Raw genomic sequence first — 12,005 nt, 5'->3', positions numbered from 1 at the left:
TGGAGGGTTGCTTGGTCGATATTATGGGCAAGCTCTAGAGGTGGCATACTGCCCCTCACATACGGTTAGCTGCAGCTCAGTTGCATGGCTGCCCGTTAATGCAAAGGAGCTTGAGAAATGTACACCCAGCAAGAAGGGGAAAATGAATGTTGTTGGGACAGCCATTCTCTCTGCTGCAGTCCTGAAGAAAGGCTGTCTGCCCCCCAGGCGTTTGAGAGATGCATGGATTTTATTAAAAGAATTTTAAGATCTGAAAATCCCAGGGGGACTCCATTCTCTAACTGGGGAGTCTCAGCTGAAGTCACTACCAAGTGAGGAATATCTCTTCTCTAGTTGGTTAGTGGCTGTCAGACAAGAGGTTAGGCAGGGAGATGAAGGCTAAACTTGTGACTAGCATCAGCATTTGTGAGAAAAGGTACTTTAGAGAGGAAACAGCTCAGAAAATAAATGTGAAGGTTCTGTAGTTAGCATGGGGCAGAGTTGGAGCTAGGATCCAGTGTTACACTAGGCTCTCAGCTGCCTATCTGGTCCTCTGGCTCCTTGCCGTAAACCTGTTTTTAAAAGGCCCAAGGGTAGAACATTGTGGTGAAACTGGTAAAATCCAAATAAAGTCTGCAGTTTACTTCATAGAATTATGCCACTGTTAATCTTAGTTTTGAAAAATGCACGTAAGTTTACCATCAAGAAGTCTTTGTGAAGAGTAACGAGTAACTTTGTATTGTCTTTACAACTTTCGGTAAGTCTAAAATTTTTCCAGAATAAAAAGTTTATTTTTAAAAAAGACCCCAGGGAATATAGGTTGTGGACAATGGATCCCACTCAAATTACTGCCTTTTGAGTTTATCCTTTAGTAAGCTGTGTTGAAGCCAGCCCCTTTCCTCTGAGTGGCAGCAAGTACATTCAGCTTCCAGCCTGTTGTCACATCTCTTGTCTGCAGCTGGCTTTTATTTCCATATGGGTTCAGGTTTTAACTTCAGTTTTGTGGGGCCGTACACTGTTTCTTGGGAAGAACTCACTTTAAGAGGCTGTTACGGACTGAATGTTGTATTCCCCCTCCCCCGCAAATTCATTTGTTGAAACCCTAGCTCCCAAGTTGGTGGTATTAGGCAGTGGGGCCTTAGCGGGTGATTAGGTCATGAGGGTGGAACCCTTGAGAATGGAATTAGTCCTTATGAAAGATACTGAAGAATGATCTCTTGCCTTTTTTGGCTTTTTTTGGTCATGTGAAGGCACAGCAAGAAGCTAGGTGTCTGTGAGCCAGGAAACTGGCCCCACTAGTTACCAAGTCTGCTGGTGCCTTGATCTTGGACTTCCTAGCTTCCAGAACTGTAAGAAATATTTGTTATTAAAGCCATGCTATGGTATTTTTGTTACAGCAGCATGAATGGACTAAGAGGTTCAGATACTTTGAAAATCTTAAACAATCAAATTTTTTCCTCTTAACAAAAGAATTTATCACCTGTTTTCAAGCAGAGACTGAGGTGGGAAGGGAAGCAGAGTCTATCCCAGATAAGCTTTATGTTTAGTGGACATTAGTGAAAATGTGTGAATTCCTCCTCCCCCCAGTTTCTCTGCCTTTACATGTATGAGCACAGTACATCCTTAGGGCGGAGATCCTGTTTGGCTGAAAGCTGGATGTGATTCCCTAGGCTGGCTGCTAGAGGGCAGTGTGATACATGTTTTCTGGACTAGGGAAGCAGGGCCCTGGGTCCATGCAGGTTTTTTCAAAATAATAAGCCGTAGAATCTTTCAGGGGCTTCCCTGGTGGCTCAGATGGTAAAGAATCTGCTTCCAATGCAGGAGACCTGGGTTTGGTCCCTGGGTCAGAAAGGTCCTCTGGAGAAGGGAATAGCAACCCACTCCAGTATTCTTGCCTGGAGAATCCCATGGACAGAGGAGCCTGGTGGGCTGTAGTCCGTAGGAGCCCAAAGAATCGGACATAACTGAGCGACTAAGCACACACACAGAATCTTTCAAGGATATAGATGGCTAAATTCAGTTGCAGATTCCTCTATTTCTTATCCCTACCTTAGATCCAGAAATATAATCCTGACTTCAATTTGGTAACGATTTTCAAGAGACAAACCTACTATTTAGATTTTGAACAGAATCTACCTTACTTGAGCTTTGGAAACCTTTCTTTACGTAGAAGACTTATTATTTTTTAAATTTTTAATCATATTCAGATCTTCTTGCTCTCTTTCTTTTCCTAGTCCTTCAGTTTGAAGTTTAGATTTAAGGAGCAGTGAGCAATGCTAAAAACTAGAGTTGTACACTTTACAAGAGTACATTTTATGGTATGTGAAATATATCTCAAAAAATATGAAGGGAAATAAACAGTAGTGAGCAGAGGCTGTGTCTCAAATAGAGTATAATTAATTGATGATACTGATTTGAAAAGCCTTAATGCTTTGCCATTGGTTCATTAGCAAGAGGGAAAAACTCTGATCTCTTTTTCCCTCAAGTTTCTTGGAATGCACTGACATTCTAAGACACAGAGGGCATTATTCCTGTCTAAAGAGGTTACTCACACTAGTCAAAGAGCGGGACTGGGGTTAGGGTTTGAATGGGAAATGCCAGTGAGAAGGCCGAGTCTAGGCTGTGTGGTATCTATCTTGAAGCCTGAGATTTATGTTTGAGTTTGTTAAGACATGTGTGTTCTGAACTGTGCATTTCTGCATAGATTATTTAGGTAGTTTCTTTCTTCCAATTTCTCTCTCTCTCTCCCTCTTTTTTTTAGTGTTGAGTCCTGTTTTTGGCATAAATATGTCTGGAACTGGCTCACGGGCAGCTGGACTGACCTGTGAAAACACGTAGAGAGATCATGGGGCCAGGCTGGAGCCGAGTCACGTCTCCCCCATGGCGCTCGCCTTTTTGCCACATGCCAGTGACATTACTTACCTGGGAATGACTCAGTGTCTCCTTTGTACCTGAATATTTTCCTCTGCTCAGTAGAGGAAGTGTGTGTGTCTCACATTTGATGCTGTTGACCTTGGGCTTACACAGGTTCACCCTTTCAGAAAATAAGGGCAGGTAGGAGGTCCTGGTGGTCGTTTGATCCTCAGCTGGTGCTTGTGAAGCCGTACCCTTGGGAGGGGACAGAGAGCAGTGAGCCAAAAAAGGAGTCAGTCTTCTTCCTGCGTATTATGTTCAGCAGCCTCTGTCAGCTGAGAACTGAAAGGAGTCACAGGTCAAAATGCAATGTCTAGTGCTTAGTAAGCAGGGCCTGTTTTCTTCCTCTTTCTTTTGGCAAGGGAGTCTCGCTCAGAATCTCTCTGAACTGCAAAGGACCCTGGACTTAAACATCAGACTCCTCTCTCAGTAGCTCTTCCCCCATCCCTCCTCACACTAGTGACCAGGCAAGAGGTCAAGGGAGAGTCCCGGGACAGTCCTCTGCCGACGGAAGGAGCGCTTACCAGGGCATTCTCATCGCCTCTGCGACGAGGGTCTCCATGGTGTACTCTGGGCTGAGTTCCACAGTCCTGGAAGCATTGCTTGCTGCGAGTTTCGGCTTGGAGCTTGGCTTTGAAGAGCCTGAATGTACTAGAGGGGCAGTTAACCTTGACTCTTTTTTCCAGGGATTGGAGAGGAGGTGGATAAGACATCTGGGAAGAGAGGAGTGTATGTCTGGGGAAATAATAACAGCAGCAACAATGATTTTAATTGCTATCTTTTGTTAAGTACTTACCATATGTCAGGCATATGTTAAGTGCATACATACCTCACCTCCGTGGTCAGGAAGAATTCAGAGTCTGTAAGTGGCTGTGGATTTGGGAAGGCCAAGTTTCTGGATTTCCCAAGAAAAGTGGCATGGGGGTATCTTGGCAGGGTAAATTCTTTTTTTTGTTCCCTGCACACCATCTTGGGATGAGGGAGTTGCTAGGATCTTTATGTGATTCCCTTTGACAGAGAGCTTGGGCACTTTACCCTGGTCACTGTGTCTCCATCAGACTTGGCAGCCCTCTTCCCACCCAGGATGGGCGTCTCCTGCTTTGGCCAGCTCAGCTTCTCATGCCTCTGCGTAGTGGGCTGCCAGACAGGAGCCAGGAGCCTCTGCACAGTCTGGATGTATTTGCTACATGGGGTGAAAAATATTTCTGTCGGTCTGAGTCTGTAACTCTGAGCCAGTCCCGTGATGCCAAATACAAAGGCAATGGGGCCTTTGCAAGCTTGCTTTGCTGGTCATTTGTGTGCCTGCCTAAATTATGCAGTGTATTTTCAGGTCATTTCAAATGAAAATTTATTTCTTCTCTGAAAACAAAAATTTAATTTATTTTATCTCCGTTTGTTTTCACACTCCCAGGTTATCAGGCTGAGACCCGGCAGAGAGGATGTGAGACCTGCAGCTGAAGGATAGGGCAAGAGAGGGAATTTCTGAATCACTCTGTTAGGTAGCTTGAGGCTACAGCTTAGAGAATGTGGTCTTGGGAAACAGGAGCTTGGAAGTATGTTTGCTGGAGGGGGCAGGGCAGTGGGGGTTCTGTTGCTAGGCTGGTGTCCCTGATCACTTTGGGGTGAAGATTATATTTTCATCTACCATCTTAGAAGGACTTCCCCAATGGCTCAGCAAGTAAATAATCCACCTTCAGTGCAGGAGACGTGGGTTTGATCCCTGGGTTGGGAAGATTGCCTGGAGAAGGCAGTGGCAACCCACTCCAGTATTTTTGCCTGGGAAATCCCATGAACAGCAGAGCCTGTGGGCTACAGTCCATGGGGTCTCAAAGGGTCGGACAAGACTGAAGTGACTACCACCTTAGAATAGGATGGCTGTTTCTATAACATTTGTATAACATTGTGTGCATGTTACTGGCTTCGGGTTGGAGCTGGGCCTTCTAACTTTCAGGAGTGAGTCAGAGGTATGTAGAGGGCCATTCCAAGCAACCGGAGAATCAGGCTTTGATAGCGGAGAAGCTAAGACAAGATTGGACAAGTGGAATGTCCGATTCTCAGTAATTTCGCAGGCACTGGATAAGCCTGGCTGCCCTGCGTCCGGGCTTGCAATTAGAGTTCACATCTCCCAAGATGCCTAAGAGAAGAGCTGACCACCCCTGGTTATGAACAGCATGCAGTTTGTCCTTGCTCAACACTTATTTGAGGTTGGAGGTCGAACTAGATGGAGCTGCAAGATTATCAGTTAGTCCTTTGCACTATTGCCTTCTCCAGTTATGTCTCTCAACTGGCAGAAGTTCCCAAGTTACTACCTATGGGAAACAGAGCCCTCCTCTGGCCCCTCCCCCATAGCAAAATTACTAGTTTGCTCATAGTTCGGGTCACTCACTTGATCCCCTGGTTGCTCTTGTCTGGGTCAGGTTTGAGGACTTGATTGCACTCTGGAGCTTGGAAGTCTCTCTGATACTGGTTGATACAGTCCCTGTAGTCTGGATGCGTTACTGATGCAATTTTTCTCCCCCGGATGTAAACTGGGAATATCAACTGACCAAGGGGAGAGTTCTGGAAGGCAATCTGATGAGGAGTGGTCAGGTAGTGGTCACCTAAGGGGAGTGAGAGAGTGTGCAGAGCACCTCCTGTCTGTGGGAAGGGCATGAGATGAAAGGCGGGGATGTGGACGCCAGCTGGGCAACTGAGCCAAGCCTTTTATATGGAACTTGCAGATGCCAGAGGGCTTCCCAGGTGGCTCAGGGGTTAAGAATCTGCCTGCCAGTTCAGAAGACCCAGGAGATCTGGGTTCCATTCCTGGGTTGAGAAGATCTCCTGGAGGTGGATATGGCAACCCACTCCAGTAGTCTTGCTTGGAGAATCCCATGGAGAGAGGAGCCTTGCGGGCTATAGTCCATGGGATCGCAAAGAGTCAGACACGACTGCGTGACTGAGCACAAGCACCAGCAGATCCCAGATATACCCACATTGCTCCCTCTACCCCTCTGACCTTTAGAGTCATCTCCCCGAGACCAGAAATAGAGTTCTTAGTGTTCCACAGTGGCCTTGCAGCCCCTTTTAGGTAATTTGAGCTTTGACAGCCTGGACTACAGAGCTGCTGCTGGTCCAGCCCCAAACTGGAATGAGGAGGGTCGGCTGGGATAGGGTAGTGGGTGCCCTTCCAGAGGGGTCCTGGCTAACAGTGTAGCTAGGTATGGCCTGCAAGCCTCTTGCAGGGTCACTTGCCGCTTATTGCGGTCTGCTGGGTTGGTATTTCCCACGCCTGGGATCTACCTGGGGGACAGGAGTGCCCTGGTTAGGCTGGGGACGCAGGGATCAGTTTCTGCTTTATGCAGAGTGCCACTCTGCCCCTATTACCTTGCCCCCCCGCCATGCTAAGTCTCACCTGAATGGGAGGGCTCCTCTCCATGGTAAGTCCAGGGCTTGTGGCTTTCTCCATAGGTTGTACTGAGGGGAATCCATGGAGGCTTGGGCTCACTGAAGTAGCTTAGGTGTTGTAGCTGGAGTGGAGCCTTGGGAAGGGTCTCCAGGCGGTATTTAACATCTTCTGGGGCTATTTCATTCTGGGCTTCTGACTCCTGCAAAGCAACCCCCTCTTGCTGCTTCCCCATCGCAGGAAGTTCACTTCCGCCTCTGTTCAGAAGGGTCCTTCTTATATCTTCCCCTCATTAATAGTGAAAGCTGGTGGGAATGTGTCTCCTAGAGTGAGAGGTTGGCAGAAACTAGGTGGGTGCTCCCATCTAGCAAGTTCCTTAAATTCTCTGAGCCACAATGTCCTTATTTGAGAGGATCTGAAATAAAGTACCTAGCATAGTGCCTGGCGTGTAGTAGGTGCTTCATAGATAGTATTTTCTCTTAAAATGTTACTGTTAAGATATTTCCAGAGGTGCCTGCTGCATCAGTGGCACGTGCCCCTGTTGACTCCGCTGTCACCTCACTCCTGGCCTTACCTGAGCAGCAGGATGGCTTTTCCTCGGCAGGGCTTGGTGAGTCAGCATCTCTTGCTGGGTGGGGTTGAGGGCTAGGCCATTTGAAGGAGGGTACTGAAATGGGTCAGGTCTTCTGTCCCCAGGAGAGGGAGTGTCTAGAGCAAGGGGAGGAGTCGTGATTGACTTGTTCCCATGATTCTTCCCCATCCACCTGGCAGCCTTCCCTCACCCATTACTGCATTAAGGGAAGGAGCGGGCCGCTGCTGGTAGTATGTCCAGGAAGGACCCAGATTTAGTTTTTGTGGCTGGATCAGTAAGAACTAGGTGGGGGGCTTTCTCTGCATATGAGGACATTGCATTTCAAAAGCAATTCTTTTTAATTAGTATTTCAACTCTCTGTCTGTTTTTTTTTTGGCCTTGGGAGTAGTGCTGGCTTTGGAGGGATGGACTCACTGAAAGGTGGGTGGAGCCCCAGATAGGCCGCTACCCAGCTCCAGGGCTTGGTGTGTGTGTGGTGGTGTCTGTGATTCCTAAGGGGCAGAGGAAAGAGCGGTCTAGGAGCCCAGGAAGGTGAGAGCCCCAGGGGTTTTGTTCCTTGCCTGCTTCTAAAGCTGTGAGTAAGGATACACCTCCATGGGGCCACTGGAAGACCCTCCAGATCCTCAGAGATGGCAGAAGGTGGCCTCTTTTCCGGCTACACCGACTCAGCATTTGAATTTTGGGGGTGGCAGATGGGGAGAGGGTGGGCTGCTGCTCATTCTAAGCACCTTTTTGACAGGTGAAGAAAGAACATTTTTGACTGGCCAGCGTGAGATGGAGGAGGCAGGGCAGGGTATGTGGTGTCCTTAGGATGGAGAAAGGCTGCTAAAGGGCCGTTTTACCTCTGGTAGGTAGTGGGGAGCAGGTAGTAAGAACTCTGTGAGAGGACTTCCCTCGAACCATCAAGGTCCGGGTGAGTCCTGGGCCAGAACCATACCCAGGACAGGGAGTATCCTGTGTCCTCTTCTGTCAACCTTACATCAGAATGCAGAAGAGAGGCGGGCGCTTTGGGGACAGGTATGGGAGTTGGATGGCAGTCCTGGGGCAGGTAACTGGACCCTCACCCCCAGGGACATGAGCCCACAGAGAGGATTCAGGTGGGCACTTGGGCCCACTGGCTTTCTGGGCTGTGTTGCCACCAGCTTCTGTGCCTGACCCTGTCCTCTGTCCCTCGCTCTCGACTGAGTGCCCGTGCTTTGGCATATTGGCATGGTTCTGAGCTCTGGTGACTTAGTGTGTCTGCCTCCGTGAATGTGAGAGGACTGCACTGGCTTTGCAGGGGAAGCAGGGGCTGCTGTGTTCCTAACACAGAAACAGGCTGCTCTGGCTGTAGCTTGTGGGGGGTTGGGGCGTGGGCCTGCTCAGGCCTGGTGTCTGCTGCCAGCCTCAAGTCCCACTCTGGATTTCTACTCTATGTGTGAAGTGTGTGAGCCCAAGCTCCGGCCCTTCAGATGCCTGTCCCTTCCTGCTTCCTTCTGCACACACACACACACACACACACTCTGGATCTCCACTGAGTGTATGAAGTATATGAACCCAAGCTCCGGCCCTTCAGATGCCTGTCCTTTCCTGCCACCTTCTGCACACACACACACACACACACACACACACACACACACTCTCTGGATCTCCACTGAGTGTATGAAGTGTATGAGCCCAAGCTCTGGCCCTTCAGATGCCTGTCCTTTCCTGCTCTCTTCTCCACCCAGTGTGCACATACACACTCACACACACACACCCACCAGGTGTTATCTTGAGACAGAAGATTGACTGGCATCTTAGCTGTATAGATTTGCCAGTGGCTGACACTCTTTCAGAACCTGTAATGACAAAACAGTAATCTCAGAGTTGGAAGATACCTTAAAGGACTTCATACACTACCCTCTATCACACCAGTTAACTTAAAAGTATTTTCCATCAGTTCAGTTTATTAGCTCAACTGCTGTCCCAACTTCTGGTCTCATGGAGGGACAGTGCTATTTGTCTTAATCCTAGAATCAGAGTTGGAAAGTGTTATAAAGAGATCTAACCATCACACCCACTCTACTGCCAGAGTTCAAAGGCAAGTCGTGTTTGTGGGAAGGGCCACACCCACCCGTGTTTAAGCACTTTCCTCCCTGTCCCCACCTCCTGGGACAGAATGTATTCCATTCGTGGGCAGCTCCAGCAACATTCATGTGTGTTTCCTGTGGCTTCACCATTTGTCTGCGTTCTCCGTCTCGGAGCTTACAGAAATAGACTCAAAACCCCTTCTCTGCCTGACAGCACTTTGAATGTGTTGGGACACCCTTTTTCCCATACTCTACCTGCTTCCCTCCCTGGAGCCATAAGCTTAAGGTAATAGCAGGAGAGTTATGTATTGAAATTTGTATAAGAAAGGAAACAAAACAATTTTTATATAATAAGATGGTAGGAAATTACTCTTCATACTTAGAGGGTTTAATTGTGTTTACAGATGCTTTATACAGGGACTCTTCCCTCCCTTCACACCCAATCCAGCAGCAGAACTAAGCATGACCACCCAGCTAGAGGCTGACAGGAGAGGAGCAGGTGGGAGGAAGAGGATGAAGGACCGGAGGAGAGGATCAAGCGGGTTATAGGAGGGGTCTGGAGGCCTGCTCAAGTTAAGCTTGAAGGGTGGTCTCACGCTGGGTCAGAGCCATAAATAAAGAGCAGGGACAATTCAATAGGTTGGAGGAACTATTTACTCAATAAATAGAGAGCAGGGGGAACACAATAGGTTGGAGGAACTATTCAACAGACTAGCCCGGCCAGCATGGCCTCATGCTGGAGAAAAGTTAACTTGTGAGTCACAATGTGAGGAGCCTTTTTATGGGGACTAAGGAGAAAGTGCTGACGAAGGCAAACTCAAGCAACCTCCTGAGGTGCTGGGAGACCCCCAGGTTATGGGGCACAGGCTGGAAGGGCCTGTCTTCCCACTTCTGCTTCAGAACTCAGAATGCAGACTCACGGGATTTCCCTGGATGTGCAGCGACTGAAACTCCATGCTGCCAAGGCAGGGGGCTGGGTTCAATCCCTGGTCAGGGAATTAGATCCCACATGCCACAGCTAGGCGTTTGCATGCCTCAGCCTAAGATCCCATATGCCGCAACAAGGATCAAAGACCTTGTATGCTGCAACTAAGAGCCGGCACAGCCAAATAAATAAAATATTAAAAATAAAAGAATACAGACTTGCACTCCCGCTCCCAGGCACGCTGCTGCTCGCCTGTTCAGCCTTTCTCTGGGTCTCCATGGCACTTTGGACCCAACATTCATCATGCTGTTTTATGAGTTGTGAGCTCCTATGGCCAGAACTCTTACTCATTTTCTGATTATTATTTATTATTTGCTTATTCAGGTCTCTTACTCACTTTCAAATCTCCAGCTTGTAGCCTGAGGCACTACACCTCAGAACTAATAGCTTTCATTAATTTGGGCTACTATGCGCCAGGCCTCTCCATACATTAATCTCATAAAAACTGAACAAATCTGATGCTAATATTTTCATTTTGCAGATGAGGAAGCTGAGGCTAAAGACCACAGTGCTACCAAAGCCTATGCTCTCTGTCCAGTTGGATGAATGAGTCTTGAGGGAGTTGCTCTAGGTGAGAACAGGCCAAAGTTGGCTCAGTGCTTTCAGATACCCCCAACTCAGCTTAATCTCTGACCAGCTTGCTAGCTGATTATCATGTCTGCAACATGAGGTGAATGCCTAATTAACACATGGACCTCCTGTTACGCATTCATGGAGTGGCTCTGCCAGCCATCCCAGGCCCAGGGGCAGGGAGCTTGTAGCTTTTGTGGGAACCAGGGATGGGAAGCATGGTTTTCCCATTGTTGGCAGGGAACATGGAGGATACTGGGATCGCATGGGAGGCAGGCTGAGGACGAAGCCTTGGCTGCAGGATGTGTCCAGTCTCCTCAGTCTTCTGTCAGGGCCCCTAGGACCTGACCTGTGAGCCCTTCCCCTTACGGTCTGGACTTGTCACATCCTTTCGTCCAGTGCCACTGGTTCAGGCCTCTGTGCTTTTCCAGCTGCCGTCTCTGCCTGTTCTTCCTCCCCAACCAGAACCTCCTCCCTTAATTTCCTTCAGGGCCAAGCTCAGATGTCATTTCCTTTGTGGAGTTTTCCCTGGCCTCCTAGCTATGGGCAGAGAGGCAGAATGAAATGCCTCCTCTTCAGCTTACCCCCCATAACACTTGTTCATATCTGACTCTAGCGTTAACCTCTTTATGTGATAGTGAACGTGGCTTTTCCCCCCAGCCCGACTTAGAGCTTTCTAAAGTCAGATACCACAGTCTGCAGCATCCAACACGAAACCTGGCCTAGGCTTTACTGAATAGGAAACACACTTAATAAATATTTGCTGAATTCAACTAAATGCTTAGTTGAGGTTTTGTAAGACCTGGGCAAATGTGAACTTCCAGAATTCAACAGGTGATGTGCAAGTATAGGTAGAGCATTTTTGGAAATCTTTGTATTTTGTGATTCATATTTTTCCTTTTCATCATAATCCTCTCCTGCGGGAGGCAAAGGGGGATAACAATCCCAGTTTGGCCAGGGTTTCCCAGGTGGCACTAGTGGTAAAGAACCTGCTTGCCAGTGCAGGAGCTGTAAGAGATGCGGGTTCGACATATGGGTGGGGCAGATCCCCTGGAGGAGGAAATGGCAACCCACTCAAGTATCTTTGCCTGGAGAATCCCATGGACAGAGGAGCCTAGCAGGCTGCAGTCCTTGGGGTCACAGAGTCGGACACAACTGAAGGGACTTAGCACGCACATACATGCTGGGAGAGCCTTGGCATTAGGCTGGAGGGGAAGTGGTGGAGGCGTGGGACTGAGCCCAAGGGCCAAACAACCAGACCAGGAGCCCCTTGAGCGCAGGACGTGACTTCAGCTGCCTCAGCAGGGTCAGGCCATGTGCTTCACATGGGGGCAGGCGGCAGGCGCCTGAGCGTGGGAAGGCAGTGCAGGAAGAGCCCTGTGTGCCTGCCGGTTTCTCTCTTCCCACGGATCTCACACTGCTCTGTGGAGTAGTTAGTGCTGTCCGAGTGCCCCTCATGCCACCACTCTTGGTTCCTGGTGTAGATAGTGGGCGGTTGTATATTACTTTATACCCAATTTGTATTAACTTCTC

At 48.6% G+C, this 12,005-nt stretch overlaps 2 protein-coding genes across 7 annotated transcripts in view; one reads left to right on the top strand and one right to left on the bottom strand.

Annotated features, from left to right (window-relative positions):
* The window catches only part of BUD13 (BUD13 spliceosome associated protein), a 146,174-nt gene that overhangs the window by 28,840 nt on the left and 105,329 nt on the right, over positions 1–12,005 (top strand). The gene's annotated exons all lie outside the window — the stretch shown is intronic.
* On the bottom strand, positions 2,355–11,127 carry LOC147357495 (uncharacterized). Its single transcript, XM_086339368.1, has 6 exons — positions 6,284–11,127; positions 5,279–5,492; positions 3,928–4,075; positions 3,417–3,605; positions 2,902–3,087; positions 2,355–2,801 (listed from the first exon to the last, which is right to left on the bottom strand). The coding sequence occupies exons 1-6, from the start codon at positions 6,507–6,509 to the stop codon at positions 2,685–2,687; spliced, it is 1,080 nt and encodes a 359-aa protein (XP_086195494.1). The 5' UTR covers positions 6,510–11,127; the 3' UTR covers positions 2,355–2,684.

The sequence above is a fragment of the Bos grunniens genome, chromosome 15 (genome assembly GCF_055505025.1).
Source record: "Bos grunniens cultivar Pamir isolate PY7600 chromosome 15, Bosgru_T2T1.0, whole genome shotgun sequence".
Taxonomy (NCBI): Eukaryota; Metazoa; Chordata; class Mammalia; order Artiodactyla; family Bovidae; genus Bos; species Bos grunniens.
The sequence above is the reverse complement of the archived record's forward strand: the minus strand, read 5'-3'. Positions and strand labels throughout refer to the sequence as shown.